General features: G+C 43.4%; 1 protein-coding gene across 5 annotated transcripts in view; it reads right to left on the bottom strand.

Moving 5' to 3' along the window:
* Glut1 (Glucose transporter 1) overlaps window positions 1-21,966 on the bottom strand; it is a 67,003-nt gene that overhangs the window by 24,687 nt on the left and 20,350 nt on the right. For all 5 annotated transcript variants that reach the window (XM_065437174.2, XM_065437175.1, XM_065437177.2 and 2 more), the window contains exons 8-13: window positions 12,289-12,396; window positions 8,391-8,479; window positions 6,344-6,442; window positions 3,784-3,996; window positions 2,362-2,437; window positions 866-993 (exon numbers count right to left, since the gene is read on the bottom strand). In XM_065437174.2, coding sequence (XP_065293246.1) covers window positions 866-993; window positions 2,362-2,437; window positions 3,784-3,996; window positions 6,344-6,442; window positions 8,391-8,479; window positions 12,289-12,396 — 713 coding nt within the window. The remainder of the gene's footprint in view (window positions 1-865; window positions 994-2,361; window positions 2,438-3,783; window positions 3,997-6,343; window positions 6,443-8,390; window positions 8,480-12,288; window positions 12,397-21,966) is intronic.

Raw genomic sequence — 21,966 nt, 5'->3', positions numbered from 1 at the left:
TGAATTATTAAGACTGTCTATGCATGTTATTATACACAACAGCAAAATAATAAACTTCAACTTCACCATGTGATTATGATTGCCACAGCCTGCTCCTGGTGTGAATGTTATTTTCACAAGAACAACTTGGCAGAGAAGAACATGCACATCATTCCTAATAGTTTATCAATTCATGATAATAAATAAAGAGAGTCATAAAAACTTAACCACTGAAAAGAGCAGTCAGCAGTGCTGACAAGACAATGTCTATGTCATTACATAGATGCCTCTCCTTTGAAGGGGTACCGTCACATTTACTGACTGGAAGCATAGTCGTGTAAATACTATGTCCGATTCCACCGAATGATACCTACATTGAAACAGTGACCAGTAAGTGCTGACGTTGCTGCGAAAATATCCTCCTCATAATGGGAACAGCATGCTTTTAGCACAACGGTGGCGATTCCAAAATGTTTTGCAGGTTTATCACGCTGAGAACATGGTCCTAGGTGCTATGAGCTACTGAACAAAGCCCTCTCATAATGAGTGCTTAAAATTACAATGTTGCAGGCATATGTTCCTATGCAGCAAGGTTTCATGATTCATACATACCAGACAATATCGCGTATAAACACTTATAAAGTAGTTTTTCTCATATGTATACACTTGGTCATTAATGATGTGTCACACGAGTTCCACCCCACTTGTAAAACATAACTTCCAGCACTTGATCAAGTTGGAACTTGAATCCTGCTGCTGAATAAGCCACAAACACACTTCGTTTTGCCTTAGACTTATACAGTGACAGTGGTAGTCAAGTAAAAACTCAGGACACAAAGCACTGATAAAAAGTCCACTATATGCTATTGCACTTAAAAACACAAACCTGCATTGGGGGGAAAATGAGGCTCACGATGAAGTTGGCTGACCAGTTAATGAGGACACCTATGCTCATGGCAGCTGGCCGAGGCCCCTGGGAGAACAGCTCGGCCATGAGCATCCAGGGAATTGTTCCTGTTTAGGTGGCAATGAAAAGCACTCGAGTGGAAGCTGACAGACTTAAAAACAGACTTTCATTGAATTCTAGCATTTTTTCAGATGGCAGCTAACACGTGGTGTCAAGCTGCTGAACACATTCTTGAACAAAATAGCCAATCAATTACGTAAGTAAATGGTCAAAAATTATATGCACTATCACCATGTGTGCGCTTTGCGTAGCAACAAGTGTGAAAAGGCTTTCTAAGCATGTCTTTTGCAGGCACAGAACTTTGTATACCTGATACAGTGAGCTTAAAATTTTGCATTTTTATCCACCAAACTATGCAAGCTCATAAATTTTGCTCGCATGATGCCCTTGACATTTCACACGAGGAATATTTTGTTCCCATTCACCCATAAAAAACAGAAAAGAAAAAGTGCACAGCATGCGTAATTAAACTCGGGTTGCATTGCAATAGAGATGGAAAACTAAATTATATAGCCATAAAATGCACCTTGATAATGATGCGACTGCGCTACTTGCATAGCTTCTACAGCATTGCAACTTAATTCAGAATTTGAGTGCAGTTAACTGAATAACTGACATTTATTAATTGGTATAAATATGTGGATAATACGAATTACAAGGTTTTAAAACCCCAAGTAAAGCAGACAGTGGCATTGTTTCCAGGATACTTCCATTCCATATGTTTTCCTATTTATTAATGGAGACACTTTTCAGCCACAAGTGCTTTGTATAAAATTTACATCAATACCAACTACTGGTAGCTCTCCTTCTGTGTCCAAAAACCACTATCCCACACATGCCATGGGTATAATTCTTGTACTTAAAAAAAAAAAGGCCATGCATATTGCACGGTGAACAATACTAATTGATCATCACCAATGGCCACAATGGTGACAATGAAAGCACTGCAATATAAGACACTACAACAGCTGTCAATATGAATAAAGCTGCATTCTGTACAAGCTTGTATTTTGGTAAAAGTGTCCGTGTCTGCAGCATACAGATTTCTACAGCATAGGAGCATGTTTCCGTAATTATTGTAGCAAAATAGCATACATACTAACTTTTGCAAAGTTTTTACATAAAGCAACAAGTTGATAAAGAATATCATTTTAACACTACACTGCATTAATTTATGATGGCCTGACTGCTAGTATCGCTCTTTTTTGCGTTTTCATTTTGTGTTGCTATAAACATCACTTTACCAAGATTCTGCTGCCTTTCTAAATTAATTCCTTCTGTTATAACTCTAAGGACCCCAACTCTTTATTTCTATAACTTTAGTGTTTATTAGCAAGGTACTGAGCAATTTTAATACATAGTACTACCCGCATTATACATGGCATCATTCATAAAGTAAATTTAAGATGACTCACCTGGACCAATTGCAAAAAAGACTACAAAGCACAAAGTGCTCACTACGCTCATATAAGTGATCCAATAGTACAAGAACTGCAAAAGAGAATAGAACAAATAATCTTCAGGATATGCTGCATAGAAAAAAGTCATAAAAATAAATGAAAGTGCAGCTAGCACATCCACATGAGTAGACAAAACAGGCTCCTTCAACAAAAAGCTGTTCACTGTACGTTGAACACACAATGGGAATACAAATGAACACAGTTCACAAATGTACCCCATCTGTATAAAACACAGGGGCTATCCAAACAATACGAAAGGATCACAGGAAGACAGAGGCTTGAAATAATTACCTACAGTAAGTTAACAAGGGCAGTCTTAGTACAGAGGCAATGTTTTGACAAGGCTTGTCTTCATAAAAGCCTCACATTTGCTGTAACAAAAATGAGCGCCATTGTTGACTTGCTGAAACATTAGCTCCGGGCTGATGCTTCTCTCATTCCCTCATGGCCCATGACATATAAGCCAGAAACAGCTTCGAAACAATGCCGCATTAGCAATACATATTTTCCATAACAAAGTTTTACACACAATGCAAGTAAGCATTTTACTACAACACAAGGGCTTGAAAGTGAGTTTACTACATTTGTCTGTCCATTTGTCTTTTCTGTTGCACTGTCCTCCTCATTCCACTGCAGTCATTGTAGTTACTGTGCCATTGCTGCCACACCACCTCCTCACCCCAAGCTTACTCCTCACCACGTGACAAAGAAAAATAAAACTTAGTCCATTACCCCTACTGGGCATCGAACCTATACCACTGATGCAGTTGGGTGCTGGATGCACTAACCACTGAGCTTTCACATGACTTTCATGCTTAGCGCTTTGTGCAGGATTTTGTGCATGCCGCAGACTAAGAGTCATGGTGCCTGTGTCCGTATTTTCGGGCCAACAGCAGAGCTGGTGCGTAATCCAGCAGTCATTCACAAGCAAGGCTTTCAGCACAACAGCCACTTCCAGTGTTCATTTCACAAAAACAGCCCTTCAACGTGTCGGATGTCCATCAATGAAGTCTATCTTCATGCAGCCACTGTTGTGCCATGGTCATTACTGTTATGTCATGATCATCGTCATACCATCGTTGTCATAGCCATCACATAATCATGTGGTCTTCACTGAATATAGTTGCGGGACATCTTTCCCAAGCATTGCAGAAGCTTTGGACAAAGGCTTGCAGAAGGTTGGGGACGCAACTGCTGTTGCAGTAAATGAGTTCAGAGCCAAATGAATTGCTACAGTATGCCGATTTTTTACGTGCAAAATACAGGCAACAACAGCAGAGTTCTACGTAAGGCTCACAATGGAGGTGCTGGCAGATTCGCACTGACTAGAACAAGATACACACATTCCAGTTCTGCTATCGGATGCCGTAGTCTTACCTTCACCAGCAGGGAGATAGTGATGAAGATGCTGAAGATGAACATGCCCCCCAGGCCATACAAGTGCAGTGTACGTCGTCCCGCTCGGTCCATCAGCGGGATGGAAACTAGTGTCATGACCACCATGACAACTCCGACTCCTATGGTGGCAAACTTGGCAGTGCTTGGCGGCAGGCTAGCCGCCTCAAACAGTCGCACAGAGTAGTAGAACACCTGAGGAGAATGAATACAATAATGTGATTTCAACTATTGCTCTAACGCAAGCAGTGCAAACCCAAGGATACAACTCAACAATGGCAGACGTTTGAGTTCTGCCATGGAAAGAGGAACCTTCCACCAAAATGAGACGTTTACACCTTGGTGCACAACGTGGTTGTGTAGGCATTGAATATATACTTGAACTATATTGCTGCTGATAGTGTGAAATAAAACTTGTCATAAAACTCCCTGGTCACCAGAGCAGTGCGAATGCACTTGCAATAAAAATGCCACTACTCGTAATGCACTTATTTTTGTAAGCACTTTGACGTCTGGACAATTATGAAATGTTTAAACGAAGATAGTTAATTTTGTCAACGTCATTGGCAGTGAAGAGCAAGCCAGTCAAGTCGTCTCGTACAACAGCTGTTGAGCACAACCTGCCTGCGAGACGAAATCCCCTAACACCTTGTCTTTTGATCACTAGGGTGATTTCATATCTGGTGCTATTTCTCAGAATAGGTGCACTTTCGACACCACTTGATTCTAATTTAATACCATGTCAGGTCCAAATTGTAGCTGAATTTAGCGACGGCAAAAGAAGCAAACACCTTGACCGATGAGGAGTCTGCAAGCTGGCTCCATGGCAGGCCAAATCAGAAACTGCTGAGAAATTCTCGATGCGGGTGTTGGTATACGGCTAGCTGCATGATGGACTGCAGGATGAATTGTTTTATATAATGCTTCGTACATGCCTTGGCCTTCGATTGCTCAGCACATGGGCAGCTCTCGCATGCACAGTTCGTGTGGCGTGATAGTCCCTTAGCAGACTTCGCAGGAATGCTCACACATGTGCAGTTGGCTCTTTGCAATATGCTGACCTTTGGAAATGAACATCTGCATATTGCCTGACCTATCTTGACATTGTGTGGTTTCAATTTCACAATGAAAATTCCACCTCAATGAAATTTTTACATGTCCCATGAATTTATATAATACACAGTAAAACTTTGTTAAACCATACCCGCTTAAACAGTACTTTCGTTTTAAAAGTAGTAGAGTCCAATCCCCAACTTAGCAGCCATTGAACATAATGTGTTTTGTATCCGCATAAACCGTACCAGGTTATTGCGTACGTATCGGTTAACACGTAGTATTTCCACTTTTCGTCGCGCAAACATGGCGGTGCGTTGTCTCCATCGGGTGGCCCGGCAGTACAACAGGTCTCAGAGATCAGAACGGCCTCCGAGCGCTCTGTGCGTGAAGCCACATCAACATCAACTTAATTTCGCCGCCGTGCCAGAGAGCATTGTGGCGTCGTGCAAACACGGACTCGCATCATGCCAAAGCATGGATAAAAAAGACGGCGAGTGCTCAGCATAGAAGAAATATGAGACATTGTTCGTGCTATCGAATGTGACACGAAGTCGGCGCTGGCATGCGACAGGGATCTACTGTTGACTAGGATGTGTGGCATTTAGAGTGCGAAGCAGTTGCTCAGCAGCGCTGCTGTGACCGCAAGGAGATGTCGGCTACGAGGTTCGACTTTTTGCCGGCGTTGGCACTGTTGTTGCCGAAATGTCGACTAGCGACAGTGATGAGGACGACACGAAAAGCGACAGCACGGGCGATTCAGGCCTGACCGTGGCAGAAGCTGCGCGTTACGTCAGCCTCATGATTGTAATCATTGCGACGAGAACAGCACCCCGCAATGAAAAAGATGCCCCGCGACTTCTGCAGCGCTACCACCTGCGTGCACGGAGAACACGCAACGCCAACAAGGAATCTGCCATGCGAGTGTTTACCGAGAAGAGGGGGTTGGCTGAAATGCTGGTTTACAGCTTAAGTTTGAGGCCGCTGTCGTCGCTGCTAGGCCACGGTGGCATCAATCGAAAATGACTCTTGTCGTGCGAAGTGAATAATTACTGCATGTTTTTTCCCCCTTTGATCGCACTCTCTCTTAGTTCCATTTTTGACAGGTAAGCCGGCGATCTCATGCTATTTCGGTTAAGCAGTACTGCCGTTTAGTATGTACTTTTTCCAAGCTCCGGCCAACTACGGTTTAACAAGGTTTCACTGTAGCAGGATTTGACTGTCTGTCTGCTTTCTTTGGTACTAAATACCTGACACCCTAGAAAACAATCAAGAAAACAATCAATGAAGGACATTGGCTAATGTCATTTGTATGATGCCTGTGCTTACATATTTTAATCTTGGACAAAGGAACGTCTTGAGTCAGTCATTTATTTCTTCTCCCCACCTTTGTTCTCAGAGTTCTCCTGTTACAGTTGCTCACCAACAAACGCCTTAGTGCTGAAAGTAAAATTAAGTAAAAATAAAGAGCATGAAGGAGGTGACTTACAGCTATGATGCCAGAGAGCTGCTGTGAGAGATGCATCAACACTCCAATCAGAAGTGGTAGCTGGAGTGACCGAGTCGTGATCACTTGCATCATAGTCACCTAAAAAAAAAAAAAAAAAAGTGATGCCATAAAGCGACAACCATGTGCATGCAATATTAAAAAAAATTAAATTATGGGGCTTTATGTGCCAAAACCATGATTTAATTGAGGCACGGCGTACTAGGGGACTCTGGAATAATTTGGGCAACAACGGGTTCTTTAATGTGCACCTAAATCTCCCCCATCGAAATGCGGTTGTCGAGGCCGGGATTCGATCCAGCGACCTCATGCTTAGCAGCCCAACAATACAGCCAGTAAGCAACTACGGAGGGTACGCACGAAACATTCAAGCGAAACAACCAGCACACCCTGTCACGTTGTCGTATCGCAGTGTGGAGCAACCACATGGATGCTACACCATGAGAAAAAGTAGCAAGAAATTTAAACTGTTTCCAAATAAATACAATTGTGCACTTATAAAAAAATCAGGAATGTATCACAAGGCCAATGTTTTAGCCAAGGTGTATTAGATCTACCTTTATTATGCTGTCATCATCAATGAGACTATTCTATGCTGCCAGCGTGAAATGCTGCAGTGCCATCTGGTTAGAGAAACTCAACATACTTTCACAGCTCTCAGTAATATCCCAGGCACAACAGCGTTGAACAACTAATCTCAATAATAACAACAAGACAATGTTGGTACTTTGTCCTCAGCTTGAGATGAGACAAAGTAATGGCCGATATTACTGTATTTTTTGCTGTCACGGTAGAGAGAAGGTTGCAAGAGTGAATTCAGAATGAAATGGAGGGACTGGTTGTTGTTGCATGATCACGCTGTCCCCAGCAGTTGTGCGTATTTCCGTGCAACAAGCAAATTTTTCTGGCTGGCCAAAAACCGTTGATGCAACAAGCAACAGCAATGGATCACTCCCCACAATGACAAACTTGTTACTCGTCGCCATCGCTTGCCGGTGTCGCTCAAAAATCGCATGCATGTGGTTGCACCTTTGCAGTCGGACCCACCTATATATATATATATATATTCAGGTGCCAAGGAAATCCCATTGTTTTAACTATATATTGTTAGAACCAGGTAGCACAAACAAAAACCGACAGGACAAACATCCAAACATATTTATTAGACAGAAAGTAGTACAGCCGAACCCACTTACAGCATTGCTAGTTTTAAGAATATTCAGATGTATCATAAACAGGTATCACTCTGAAATTTTGTGTGTGTTCTATGGTAAAATAAACCACTTACTACAATGTTCCCATGCCACATTATTAGCTGTAAAAATCATATTAGGCTACTGGGTGTCTGCGCCGAAAAGAAAAGAAACAATATATCTATGAAAAGAAATTCAAGCACCCGCATGCGCGCCGCACATCTTCATACCCCCCTTCGTGCCGCACACCCCACATAGCACAGCTTTGTTGCATCGCCCTTCACATTGCCGACCTCTCTACCTTCCACCCTTCTGGTACACAAGTCAAGTGCTCTGAAGTTTGAGGCGTGGAAGGCAGACGAGAGGGGTGCACGAGGCCCACAATCCCTAGGGCAATGCAATGAAGCCATGGCACATGGGACACGTGGCATGCAGATGGATGCGATGGCTCAACTTGTATTTTTGTTTTGTTTTGTTTTCCAGGGATTTCAAGTTTTCCTTCCTGCCAGAGCACACAGAGAGTAGCCAGATTTATTGCTGTAACCGAGAATGCAGCACGTGAGCATTGTAGTAAGCAGTTTATCTTGGCATAGAACACATACAAAAGTTGACGGGACATCGATTGCTCATTGTTATATCCGGCATATTGTTAAAGCCGGTACAAGTGGGTTCGACTGTACTACATGATGTCCTAATGGAGCAATTCACTGTTTTGTATTTATGTTCAATCACTCTAGCTTTTTCCTTAGTGTTAATTAGGGTGCGAACAAATCTGACATAACTAAAATAAGTGTGCGTTGCATTCATCCACAAAAGAAATGGAATGGTTCAAATACTTTAGCTTCCTGCTGTTGAGCTTGCTCCTCCGTTTTCATCTCCTCAATGTCATCTTCAACCATACTTGAGCATCTCAGCTTTTGTAGAGCTGTCAGTGGAAACAAAAAAAATTTGGTAAGAGAGATGTACCACAAAATGCAAGTGCTCACATCAGCACATATTTGCCCGAATCAAAACATAATAGTACTACAATCAATTCTCAATTTAGTAAACACAGAGTTTATGAAATTCATAATTTAACTAGCATGTCTCTTTTCCTCAATCAGAACAGGAGTTCCATTAAGTACAACCCTTTCTTTCACTTGATTGAACTTGTTTTTGCAGAACCAAGCGAAGCATTCATTCTGCAATACCTTATAAAATGCTATGGAATATGCCGAACATGAAAGGGCATATGCTTTCACATAAGAACTTTTTTATTACACTATGCAAGTGCAGAGTTGCCAGCAAATGAGTGCAGTCCCTCTTTCGCCTTCATGCAAACAGTTATGGACAATTGAAGTATGAAGTTAGGGCTAGTTAGAATGCATTTTGTTTCTGCTATGGCTGAAACATCTAATATCAGCACGATTTGAGCTTGTACACTTACTGCGAGGCCTATACCACCTTTGGCAACTGAATAAGTAGGAGTGCGAGATAGCGTTTTAGAGTTATTACTTGCGAAAGATGCACTGGTACTTTGCAACTTCTTGTCAGTGTTTCATTCTTCCGTGATTGAACATTTATCATTCTTACTTGGTAAAGCAGAATTGAACAGCAGAAGCACTGCTGATGATATTCCTGCTTCTTCCAAAGGCAATGAGTAGTCATGTCTAAAGGAATCCCGTCTTATGTAATCGTTTCTCCAACCATCACAATAAGCATATGAATTTCAACAAAATCGAGGAAATGGGCTTTCTTTAGCATGTGTAGGCTCCCTGCTAGGTCTACAAGAATGACATTTGACTAAAGTGTTCACAATATGAAGAGCTAGTGAGCAGGCAATTAACATATTCAGAAAGTGTTGCACAGTCCCTTTAAGTGGCAAGCAAAGCCTTGCTGTGTGTTTTTCATTTGTGCTCACAAGGATGCTTAGGAACATGTAAGCAGGAACAGCTGTGAGGAGTGTTGCATGAGAACTTAATATCTGCTTGACCAAATTTTGTATCCAGTGTAACAGTTATCTACCAAGAGCAAGACAAGCTAGTCCTGAAGTGTGTTTTCCATACGTATTTAATGTGTACTACTGGTGTTTGCACAAGAAATAATTCATGCAAGCTAGTATGTCTTCCAAGCTAGTGTCTACGCCCACCTCAGAAGTAAAATGTGCCATGACCAACTTCCAGAAACTTTTTCGGGAACATCCTGGAAGGTGTGTGGGTCTTTGAATATTGCAAAATGACAAAATACATTGCAGTTGGGAAAAGCAAAAAGGGTGGCAAGGCCACCTTGAAATTCCAGCATCAGCTTGCCGTGACGTCACGGACTTTAGCGCCATCTGCTCGGGCCTAGTTAAATTTTTATAGGAAAAAATGGACTACATTGCACTTTAAAAGTACCAAAGGCTGAACGTAGGATTGTAGCGCAGTCACACACACACACACAGACTACAAACTTAAGAAGTTTCAAGAAGTTTTACAGAACCACAATGACCGCAATACAAAATAACACTTTGCAATCTGTGATGTCACACTGACCTACAGGCTCTGAAGTTTCGACGCGAAATTCAAAAATGAAATTTCACCTTCATTTTCTCTACTAATATTAAACCTATTACCACAAAATCAACAAAAGGAGAGTTCTTTAATACCTTATCAATCTAAATTTATGCAGTGCATCTCTATTTCCTTCAAATGCAATCCAATGATGATGAATGACGCTATTTACACACACAAAATGTGGTAGTGTCATGCCTATAGTTATTACTTTCTATCAAGATGCTGTATTTCATAAACAAGTGACCAGCACGGTTGCCATAGAGTCCCTACACATTTTACACGTTCATCAGCACATTCCATGCTGGTGCAATCAGCGCATCAAGGAAAAAAATGCTCCGTGTCATTACTATGACTTGTTCCATCTAAAGTAATAGTCTTCAAGATTAAGGTGTCTTGCCACACCATAAACATTGGAGGCCTCGTGCATGCACCGCAGTGGTGGCATTTCAATTATGCATCTTTTAAAGGCACCTGCCTGTGCTTTATTAATGGTGCTGCTGTAACATAGTAACACAATAGTCTCAGCATCTCAACTGAGCAATTACTTCCTGCATTCCTATCAATACTTTGATACAGAATGCTCACTCACAATACACTAGTAAACAAGACTGTTTTGGGTTTACACAGAAATATTTGTATAGCTGAAACTTAGAAACATTATTTTAAAGGGCTCCTCCCCAGGTACCATAGCAAATTTTGGTTATATGCCGGAAGTTGTTACGTGTCCTGTAAGGAGCGTTCTGCCGCAAAAAGTTTTCAAATCGGCTCATTAATAGCCGAGATAGAAATATTTCAGTGCTGCAAACCCATGACTCTAGGAGGTGAGCTCCACTGCATAGCGAGACTCTCTCCACTCGGCCTGTGTAGCCTCCGCAAGCGAAATTCCTTCCCTGCATTCTCCCATACCCGTCCTTGAGGATCGCGTGACCAATACGTCATGGGGCCTGCCTTCATTTTTTTGCTCTTCATTTCTTTTTTTTTTTATGCGGCGCTGCGCACGAATTGTTGCAATTGTATGGTTTCGTACAGCACACGATTTTGCACGCTGTGCACAAGGAAACATGACTAGCGGTATAATTCAGTGCTACACGACTACTGAGGCAGAACAAGTGGATCGCAGAGCATGGTCATGCGCTGGAACACGGTAGAAATTGGCATAATTTCGGTATCCATACACATGACCGCACGACTGTGGGAACAAGCAGGCGAAGGGGAAGTACATCTCTCTTGCTTCAGTGCGAAGTAAAACGAAAACATGCAGACATTCTGTTTGTTTTATAATTTCTCTAAACTTCAATTAGTCGATTCAAGCAACAAATAACACAGATAACATATGTTGTCTTGAATAATTCTCTATGTCGCGTGTCACCATGAGCGACGTCACACTGCGGAGACCAGTACGTAGGCGCAGATACATGAGTACGTCGTCCTCCGGCTTGGAGCGCGGCGCCCGCGAGGAGAAGGATAAACGGCGTTTAGTTTGAAATTCCACATCTTTCCGCGGCACGTAGCGATGTAATACTTTGCAGACACGATCGTTATCGTGCAATGTATGTTCTGCACTTGTCAGCTCAGAATGGCCAGACCTGGTGAGGGGCCCTTTAAGGAAACTAAATTTAGGAGACTTTGCAACTAAAAGTAAACAAAAGTCTAACTGAAATGACTACTTCATCGTTGCAGCAATGCTTCAACAGTTACCATCACTTCAAAGAGAAAGTGAAGCTTTTAACAAGCATATTCTCATAAACATCACTAAAGATCAGTCGCTAAGCTCTGCAGGGCCAGCTCGTGCTATACCAAACATACAGTCTGGCAGACATACAGCAAGCCCAGATGCTTGTAAAATATTAACGATGCTATGTATCACATGCAACATGTCAACTGGTTTCGCTACTTCATGAACAAGTGTTATAAGTAAACATTGCTTTACAGCATAGAACTTCTGTAGCAAATCCTGGCGCCCACCATGAACTCCAGGATGTGTCCAAGTGAAATTCATCTGCATTCTCATTCCGTTTGTTATTTCTGAGAGGGCTCTAATGTGGGAGAATTCCACACAAACTATGCTCACAGGTTATACCTTAACACACAAAAAATGCATGATCAATGAAAAGACATTCTGACGCAATGCCAAAATTATGTAGATGGTGGTTTAGCCTAGTTAGTAATAGTAGAAAGTAAAATGATAGTGAACACTTACCTTCTCGTGCTAAAGACTCTTGCTGCTTTGAAATGAGCAAATATCGTGGACTTTCTGGGCAGAAGGGCAGCAGCACTAACTGCAACACAGCTGGAATGACTGCAATTGCTGTTTTGGGGGGAGAAAACGAAAAGCAGACAAAAAGATGGGAGCTGGGACAAAAACCTAAGACAACGTGCAGCAAAATATATTGGTTGCATGAAAGTTGTCACTGCATTAGTGCTAACTATTTCTTAAAAGTTCCTTGCAAGCAATTGCCTTGGCTGCTTATTTTAACATTCTGAATTATTTTGAACCAGATTCAAACCAGATTGATCAACTGCTTTAAGCACAAAACAAAGAAACAATCTGTAACCTACTCAGTAAGTAGCAGTTGATAAAAATGTGCACTGAAATTGTCGAACTTACTGCCAGTCAGCAGTCTGCCCAAACCGTCGTTTACAAAGAATTTTCTCAAAGAACTGCAACCTTCTCACAATTTAGTTTCTGTTCTCATTAAGTTGTATTATGTTGCAAATATTTCCTTCAGTTGCTTAATTTCCCAATTCCCCAAGACAAAAATCATGGTGGTCTGCATCTAAAGCGCATGAAAGCATCAGCTACCTATTTACTTCAGTTACAAGCAAGGCAGCTGCGCAAGCACATTTTAAATGATCTGAATGAGCTTTTAAATGTTCATTTAAAAAAAGAATTAAATTGTGGGGTTTTACGTGCCAAAACCACTTTCTGATTATGAGGCACGCCGTAGTGGAGGACTCTGGAAATTTCGATTACCTGGGGTTCTTTAACGCCTGAATCTAAGTACACGGGTGTTTTCGCATTTCGCCCCCATCGAAATGCGGCCGCCGTGGCCGGGATTCGATCTTGCGACCTCGTGCTCAGCAGCATAACACCATAGCCACTGAGCAACCACGGCGGGTGAAATGTTAATTTCTAGATTCAACAAGCAAGCGACTGCAAACCAGGGTGTATTCCTAATATACACCTGTAGGGCACAATGAACTTTTTTTACAGTAACACAGTGTGGCTAAAAAACAAGCTGGTGCAACAAGTAAAACCACAAGCAACTAACATAAGCTAACATAACTAACATAAGCATAACATAATTAGATGATTTTTCTTCCTATAGTCAGCAGCGTATGTAGTATGTGTGAACATGCACCTGTGCCTGCACAACAGGTTGTCCTGCTGTTGAACACAATTTTGCTGGTCAGGCACAAGGAAGGGTTGTCTGCATTCCTAGAGCAGTGTAATAATGCGCATTTACTGTTTGCACATATCAAACATAATTTACTGACTGCACAAAATAAACAGATTGACTGAGGGGTAGAACACATTAAGCCAGAAAAGACAGAGAGAGACTGGACATGAAAGGAAAGGGAGTGACACATCATCCGAGAGGTTCGTACTGTATTATGCACCTCAGTTCCTCCGACTTTCAACGTGTCGCAAACAATCATGGTCAGACGGTCAAAAACAATGACAAGAAATGCCTCATAAATGCTGCTGCATGTAAAGGAAAGGAGGTAATCTAGGAGCAGTTCTTTACCCTTATGAGCAGTTTGTTCTAGGACATGCGATAACACTTGGCACTTTGCGTACAATGATACGAAAGATCGGTGTTTGTTCACGGTGCACTGTGTCAAACAAATTCATGGCGGCAGCATCAAGTGTGGCTGAGCGCACTGGTCGAGTAGCAGACGACATGCTTCGGGGACCGCCTTTGGTTCTCAATGTCTCTGCGCAATTACTCTCAGTGGCCGTGTGCTCGTGTTTCTCATAAGAGTGGACAACCCTGTACAGTTACAGATAACTGCTCCCGACTAGCCAAACATATTGCTTGACTGAACAATGCAAGTTTAGAAGAATACTTGAGATCTACAATACAGATATGTGCCAAATTGAATCCAGAACTGTCAGGCTTTGTTATATAAATTTTACTTGTGTGTGGATTGTGCAGTGGTTGCTTACTAGCTTTTTGTCCATTCCTCCCTTAGTGCTTTTCTTGGTCATTGTTAAGAAAAGCAATCTCATCTTGTTTCCCCCCTTAAAGAGGCCCTGAAGCTCCTTTTAAGACTCAAGTTTAAAATGTATCCAGTAGTAATGGGCACCACCTCACAAACCTTCCTCACCAACTTATTTTTTATTTTTTAATATGTCTCGTATGAGCAGAGTTACCGGCCACTAAAAGTTGTCCCGCCATGCCTACATGACCTTTCCCTTACTGTCGTTCCCCTTACTTCCTTTTTTTTACTGCCTAACATACACACCAAATGACAATGGTGATGCATGAAATGACCTGCTCATACACAATTCACAAGTAACAAACACATGAAAACAAGCAACTACAGCATCTTGTTCAGGCCAGTGTCCCAGAGGAAGACTAACAGTGCCTTTATTGCATGCAAAGTACTAGTAGCAGCACTGCTCCAAGAATATGTTACAGCTCAAAGGAACTGCCACATAATTTTAAAGCAGATTTGAGGATGCTCTTGTGGCCACAAAGTGTAAGCGGATGGACCAAACATGGTGCAGGTTATTGTGTGCATTGCAGACACTGCACCATGGTGATTGCATCAATTGCAGTGTGTACTTAAAAAATAGTTTGTATGGGCAACGTTTAGACTAATACATTGTAGGTGTATGGTCATGCCTTCAAAGCCCACTCAATATGTGAAGATCACATTTTGGCTCAATAATAGAAGTGCTCGAATCATGAAATTTCCTCGTGAAATTGTAAAATACGAATATGCGAGGAAAATTACCTCTGAATATTGATTTGAATATAAAATATTTTCTCACTCCTAAACAAACCGAAGTATTAAGCTTGTGTATTCATTTCACATTCACACGTAGTGAAAAAGCCAGTGACAAAAATTGCCAACATTTCCAATATCATCAAATCAATCAATCAATTAACCAGCCAAGTTTACATGCAGCTTGTCTGGTTAAAAAGAAGCCTTATTTACATTATTTGGCATATGCATGTAATGCCATTAGCAACTGGAAGTCCGGCCAACTAAGGAGATTGTCAATGAGAAACAATTGCATTCAATTATCTGGTGCACCATGGCAATGATAGTAATAAAACAAGGGATCAGCAAGTCACCAGATGCATGCAGGGTATTGTGTCCACTGAAGGAGAGAAGTGGGATAGAAGGAATGCTAATATGGCAAAACTAGCCAAATAATAAATTGCTTTACACCTAAATTGAGAAAACCAATGGATATTTAGGCTGCCTAAAAGTGAGGTATTATTCAATGACTACACATTATTGAGCAGAAGTTATCCGCCTGTGCGTTCACTCAGAAACTAGTGCCTCTGCACAACGACCATGGCCTGTCCTGCAACAGAATCACTCGGAACAGATCTCACTTGCATCGGCCTCTTTCCTTTAAGACTTCAACAAGTGTTATCCATTATAGTCAAGTAGAAACAAATATTTTACCATTTCGAATAGAAATTCTCAAATCTAGTATCATTTTATATTTTATTCGTATTTGAAACTTGGAATAGATGCCCACCACAAGTCAATAATTGGGCTCACACTTGAGCAGCTGACCACTGCTCCAAACTGAAAGCACAGAACTGAAGCCTTGTTTTGCACTCATCGTAATTCTTATTTAGCAAAGTTTCATTTAACAATACCACAGTTACTTGCAACATGAACACAACCGCCCGCTCCAATGCTGGCAATTAAAAATCTTTTTATTCACAGAATGGCCAGATCTCAAGGCTGCAAGCAATCGTCTGCTTGACTCAACTAAAAATGATGACGTGTCACTAAGCACCATCTGTCAAACAACGGATTATCTGCATTGTGCACCGCAAAAAATAATGACAGAAAGTAGCCACTAGCCACTGTTTGATGTGATCGTCATGGTATGGTACAGTGTTGCATTTTATGACTCGCTCAACAATATGCATGTGGCAGTGTCAAAACACACACTGCTGAGTCATAGTAGGGTCATTGGGAGTAGCGAGAAAGCAAGACGTTTTCCACACATGCTGTGGCACCCAAATTTATAGAGACATGTTGCAATACGAGTAACTTCACCTCTTACACTGCTGACCTTGAAGAATCACGATGCTGCATGACTCGATGAATAAATATATTTTATTTCCAATAGGATGACGCTTCGGCCTAAATGCAGGTATAAGGATTCAATCCACCACTCATAGTACACTATATATTGCCAACCAGTGCAGACTACATATCCCTCTAAGCTGTGACAGCTGTTGTTCACGGTTTCCTTTTGCTCACCACCCACAGTTTATACCCGCTATGTTCGATGCATTAAATTGAGCATTGATCACAGCGTTTTGCCATGAGCAGTCCAATTTTGTCAACTTCACTTACTGAATTGCTCTTTCTGCTTTCAGTATTTCTGTTGTATACTGATATCGCATGTCACACTGACACTGCATTTTCATGAGTATCATTTTTCAGCCACGCAAGCAGCAGTTGGCAGATCACATGTTCATTACCCTATAAAAGGGCACTGCATCAAATAAACGTTGTCTGTTCCACCCTGGCGTCCGGCTGATACGCTACAGTTGGCGACGAGGAAGCGACGGCGATGGCCGTCGGCAGGATTGGCGAGTATCGGTTTGGCACAAATGCGTCATGGGATGAATACGTCGAGAGGCTAGAAATGTGCTGCGAAGTGAACAAGGCAGCGAAAGAACAGAAAAGAGCCATCCTGCTGAGTTGTTGCGGCAAAGAAGCGTACGGGCTCATCGTAACTGCGGTGAAGCCAGCAAGACCAACAGCAGTAACCTACGACGAAATTAAGACGGCGGTTCGCAAGCACCTGCATCCAAGGCCATCAGAGCTGTACGCAAAGTGTTTGTTTTACAAGAGAAACGTGGCTGCCGAGAAATCGGTTGTGGAATACGTCATGACGCTTCGGAAGCTCGCTGAAGACTGCGGTTTCTGCGACGAGCAGCTCCCGTTGAACATCATGATGCGAGATCGGTTCGTATGCGGCCTCCAGAACGAAGCAGTTCAACAGCGACTTCTCGCGGAACACGACCTTAACTTCAACGTCGTGTAAGACATGGCCGCGACCGCAGAAGCGACAGCCAAGCAACAGCGAAACATACGTGTGCAAGGCCGAGACAAGACAAAGGACTGCCAGGGCATGATACAAGCAACCCACACGAAGCAAGACGCCATGGCAGAGGGATCTAGTTGCTACCATTGTAACGGTAAGCACGCTCCGCATTTATGCAGTTTTAGAAAAGCAGCATGCTTCAAATGCAAAAGGGTTGGACATACAGCGAGGGCTTGTCGTTCAAAAGACGAAAGTATAGCGGCCTGGAAGACGACGCCTGAGCAAAAGAGTAAAGTTGAAAACAGCAAGGGGGGTGTACGAAAGGAGTGCATTGTTTTCACTCTGCGAAGTGAATGAGCAAGAACAGATTTTATGGTTAAAGTACAAATACAACGGTCCATATGGGTCCAAGGGTACAGATGCAAGAAGTCCCAATGGAGGTCGATTCCGGAGCCTTGTGCTCAATTGTGAGTGAAGATACATTTAGAGTAATTGAGAGAAATAGGGGTGAAATACCACTCCAAGATTCTGGAACAACTCTCGTAACCTGGTCAAAGGAGGCGTTACTGCTGCTGGGTCGAGCAGCGGTCTTGGTAGACTTCAAAGGCCGGAAGGCAAAGCTGCCTTCGTTGGTAGTGAAGAATCAAGGCAACAGCCTGGTTGTGCGAAACTGGTTTAGGCCGTTAAGCATTTGCTTGCGAGGAATCGGGCAAGTAAACACGAAAGACGTGCCCTCACGATTTTCCGAGGTGTTTCGCAGGGACCTTCCTGGCTTCAACGAACCACCAGTTCACATAGAACTAAAAGACGACGCCCAACCAGCGTTTCTCAAAAGCCGACCAGTTCCACTGGCCCTCAAGGACGACGTGGGCAAGGAAGTAGATCGCTTGGTGCAACAAGAGGTATGGGAGCCCGTCACGTACTCCAACTGGGCCACACCACTGGTAGTGGTAAGGAAAAAAGACGGAACTTTACGCCTGTGCGGCGACTACTGTAGCACCGTAAACAAAGCTATTAAAAGCAGCGGGTACCCTTTGCCCACTACCGCTGAAATTCTCGCAGCTCTGGGTTCAAGCAAATTTTTTACAAAGCTGGATCTAGCTCAAGCTTATCAACAGCTTACTCTAGACGACGAGTCGGCTGAAGTGCTCACAGTTAACACAATAAAGGGACTGTACAAAGTCAAACGGCTGTCGTTTGGAATTTCGGTGGCACCGTAGGTGTTTCAATGAGTCATTGACACGCCGTTAGCAGGCATTCCCAGCGTGAAAGCCTATCTTGATGACATCTTGATTTCTGGCCGTAATGCAGAAAAGCACGCCAAGAGATTAGAGACCGTGCTATCGCGTCTGCAGAATGCGAAGTGAAGAGTAAATAAGGACAAGTGCGAATTCAACCAGCCGAGCATTGAACTCTTGGGTCACAGGATTGACGCCACGGGAATACACCCAAGCCGAAGCAAGACGGATGCCATCCATAAAGCGCTCGCACCCACAAGCAAAAAGGAGCTGCAAGCCTTCTTGGGGTTACTGTGACTTTTTACAGCAGTTTCCTCAAGGACAAGACTGAAGCGGCAGAACCACTCTACCGACTGCTCGACCATGACCATGAATGGAAGTGGACAGGTGAGCACCAACGTGCGTTTGAGAGACTAAAAAAATTGCTTAGCGCAGACTCTGTACTCGTGCCCTATGACATCAAGCGTCCTTTAATATTGTGCTGCGACGCATCTCCTGTGGGAGTGGGGGCAGTGCTAGCCCATCGTGCAACTGACGGGAAGGAACAGCCCATAGCTTATGCTGCTCGGATGCTTGGAGGCAGTGAATGTAACTATGCTCAGATTGATAAAGAGGGCTTGGCTGTTGTCTTTGGCATAAAACGGTTCCACCAGTACCTTCCTGGGCAAGAATTTACGATTATAACAGACCACAAGCCGCTACTGGGCCTGTTTAACATGGACAAGAGGGTGCCTGAAGTTGTGTCGCCCAGAATGCTCCATTGGATTTTATGTTTGTCTGCATATATCTACAGCTTTCAGTACAGGCTAGGCCAAGACAACTCCAACACCGATGCACTCAGTCGTCTGCCAGCTCCGGGAGACGAAGACGAGCCACAGCCACCTGGGGATGTGCTCCTGTTGGAAGCGGTCGAGTGCGCACCGCTGCAGGCAGCAGACATCGCTGCGCTGTTCAAGAAGGACAAAGTCTTATCCATGGTAAAGGAATAGATCCTTATTGGCTGGCCGTCAATACAACTTGACAGCAAGTTCGCGCCTTACGAGGTGAGGAAGTCAGAGTTGTTGTTGCATCGTGATTGCATACTGTGGGGAAACCACATTGTAATTCCTAACGCAGCAAGAGAAAGTGTGCTTCAACTCCTGCATGCAAATCAACCTGGGATGAGTGCCATGAAAGCGTCAGCTAGAGGGTTCATGTGGTGGTCGAAAATGAACCACCAAATTGAAGAGCTTGTACAGCACTGTCAGACATGTCAGAGTAACCGGCAAAGCGATCCCAAGGTTCCAGTGCATTTTTGGATCAAGCCAGAACACCCTTGGAGTCGCCTACACATTGATTTCGCAGGTCTAGTTAATGGAGAAGTATTCTTAATCGTGGTAGATGTGTACAGCAACTGGGCCGAGGTCAAAGTTATGTAATCCATGAAGGCTACAGCTGTCGTCACCAGCTTAAACGGTGTGCCAGATGTTATCGTTTCAAATAATGGCACAGCATTCACTAGCTAGGAGTTGCAAACATTCTTAAAGTGTAATGGTGTGCATACTATTTTCAAGTAAAACTCTTGCTTGGGCTAGTTCGTTCATGCTTGAATTAGTAAAGGCAAGGCGCAGAAGAACAGGACTCAAGAACACAAACGACAGGAACCGCGCCTTCACTGCACCTTATAATCCCGCCAGTAATGGTAGGGCGGAAAGGATGGCAAGAGAAGTTAAAGAAGCAACAGGAAGGTTTGACGCAGTGCAAGATTTCGTGATTCCTGTTTAAACAGCACATGATCCCGCATTCAGTCATGGAAAGGTCTCCAGCAGAATTAATGATCGGATGTAGGCTGAGGACAGCCTTGGACAGACTTCATCCGGACCGGCAACACGCGCCTGAATCGCAACGACTGGAGATGAAGAGGTACCATGTCGGTGACACAGTCTATGCTAAAAGCTTTTCTCCAGGTCCAAGGTGGAAGGCAGCCAGGGTTGTGGCAGTCTGAGGCCCAGTGTCGTACATGGTCCAGCTGGACAACGGCGAGTGCCATCACAGGCACCGGAACCAGTTGAGGAGCGCCTGGACGAGGCTCGAAGCCGATCCAGAGCCAAGTGCAGACTACCACGTCAGGCTTCCTCCTACAGCCAGACGGCCACAACAGCTGCCGGCCAGCACGGAAGCAGACACAGGGGCAAGTCCGGACCAAGTTACCCAAGACCCGGTCGAGTGAAGATCAACACGCGTTAGACGGCCTGCCGTACGTTATGGTATTGATGACTAACCAGACATTTTGGAATTGTGTAACAAATCTTAGGAGAAAAGAATGTTGTATACTGATGTCACATGTCACACTGACACTGCATTTTCACGATTACCACTTATCAGCAGTGGCGTAGCTAGGGCGTCTGGCATCCGGGGCCCATAGGTCTTCTGTCACCCCCCCCCCCCCCCCCCTTGATGTAGTCGAGGAAGACGAAGGTATCGACAATTTCCGGGTTTCAGAACCAGTACAGCCGCTTTGGATACGGCGCACGTTCCCCGGGTCCCCCTCTCCTTCGCTTTCTTTCCGAGAGATCACGAATGCAGCAGATATACACGCTATTTTTCCTGCACCAAATAACACAGGGTGCTGCACTGATAACGTGTGATAAGCCAATGTGCACATCTTCTGTCAGACTGTAAGGCTTGGCAGCCAATACAAATGCGGCATCGTGGAAAACATGACTCGCGTCACAAGTAACAAAAATATCTTTATAATAAAGTTTTAATTACCAATTTTAGCGGCAATATTGCATTTGCAAAACTGAAGCCCGACATTCATATCTTGCCCAACAACAACTTCACAAAAATCTTCGTAGGTACTATGGCACGCAGTATTTTGTCTGTGGGCAGCGCTGAACGAAAACGAAAATTAAATTGTTTGTCAGTGACGCTGGTCTCCCCACCCTATTAGAAAACGCTACCTGCTTCCCCGCTGCGCAGGCGCCAATGCTATGACAATTACGAGTTCTCTTCATTCTGATCAATAAAGCCTTGTTTTCATTTGCTGCCATACGGACAAACGTGATTATCCGAGCTGCGGTACCAAAGCAAGATTGGGAACAGAATAGAGCACGCGTTGCGTCGATTCTTGGCGTCACCATAAAGAAAAGAAAGAAAAGGGCGCGATGAAGCCCGTGCCAGCGAAAGCTTGCACTAATTTTGGTCTGCACTCGCAATGGAGAGGATTAAGGTATCAACGTCACTGGTCCACTATTTCAGATTTATTTCGCTGCTGCTATATACTGGGCGCCGCCCGCAGTGCCAAAGTAATGTAGGTTGTAGCACCGAAAACGATTTTGTTTAAGACGTTTTTGTTGAGTTAATAATATGACTTTGAGTCCTTAATTCTCGAATTGAAGTG

The sequence above is a fragment of the Dermacentor albipictus genome, chromosome 1 (assembly GCF_038994185.2).
Source record: "Dermacentor albipictus isolate Rhodes 1998 colony chromosome 1, USDA_Dalb.pri_finalv2, whole genome shotgun sequence".
NCBI classification, from domain to species: Eukaryota; Metazoa; Arthropoda; class Arachnida; order Ixodida; family Ixodidae; genus Dermacentor; species Dermacentor albipictus.
Note: the sequence above shows the minus strand (reverse complement) of the source record. Positions and strands in the feature narration are given on the sequence as shown.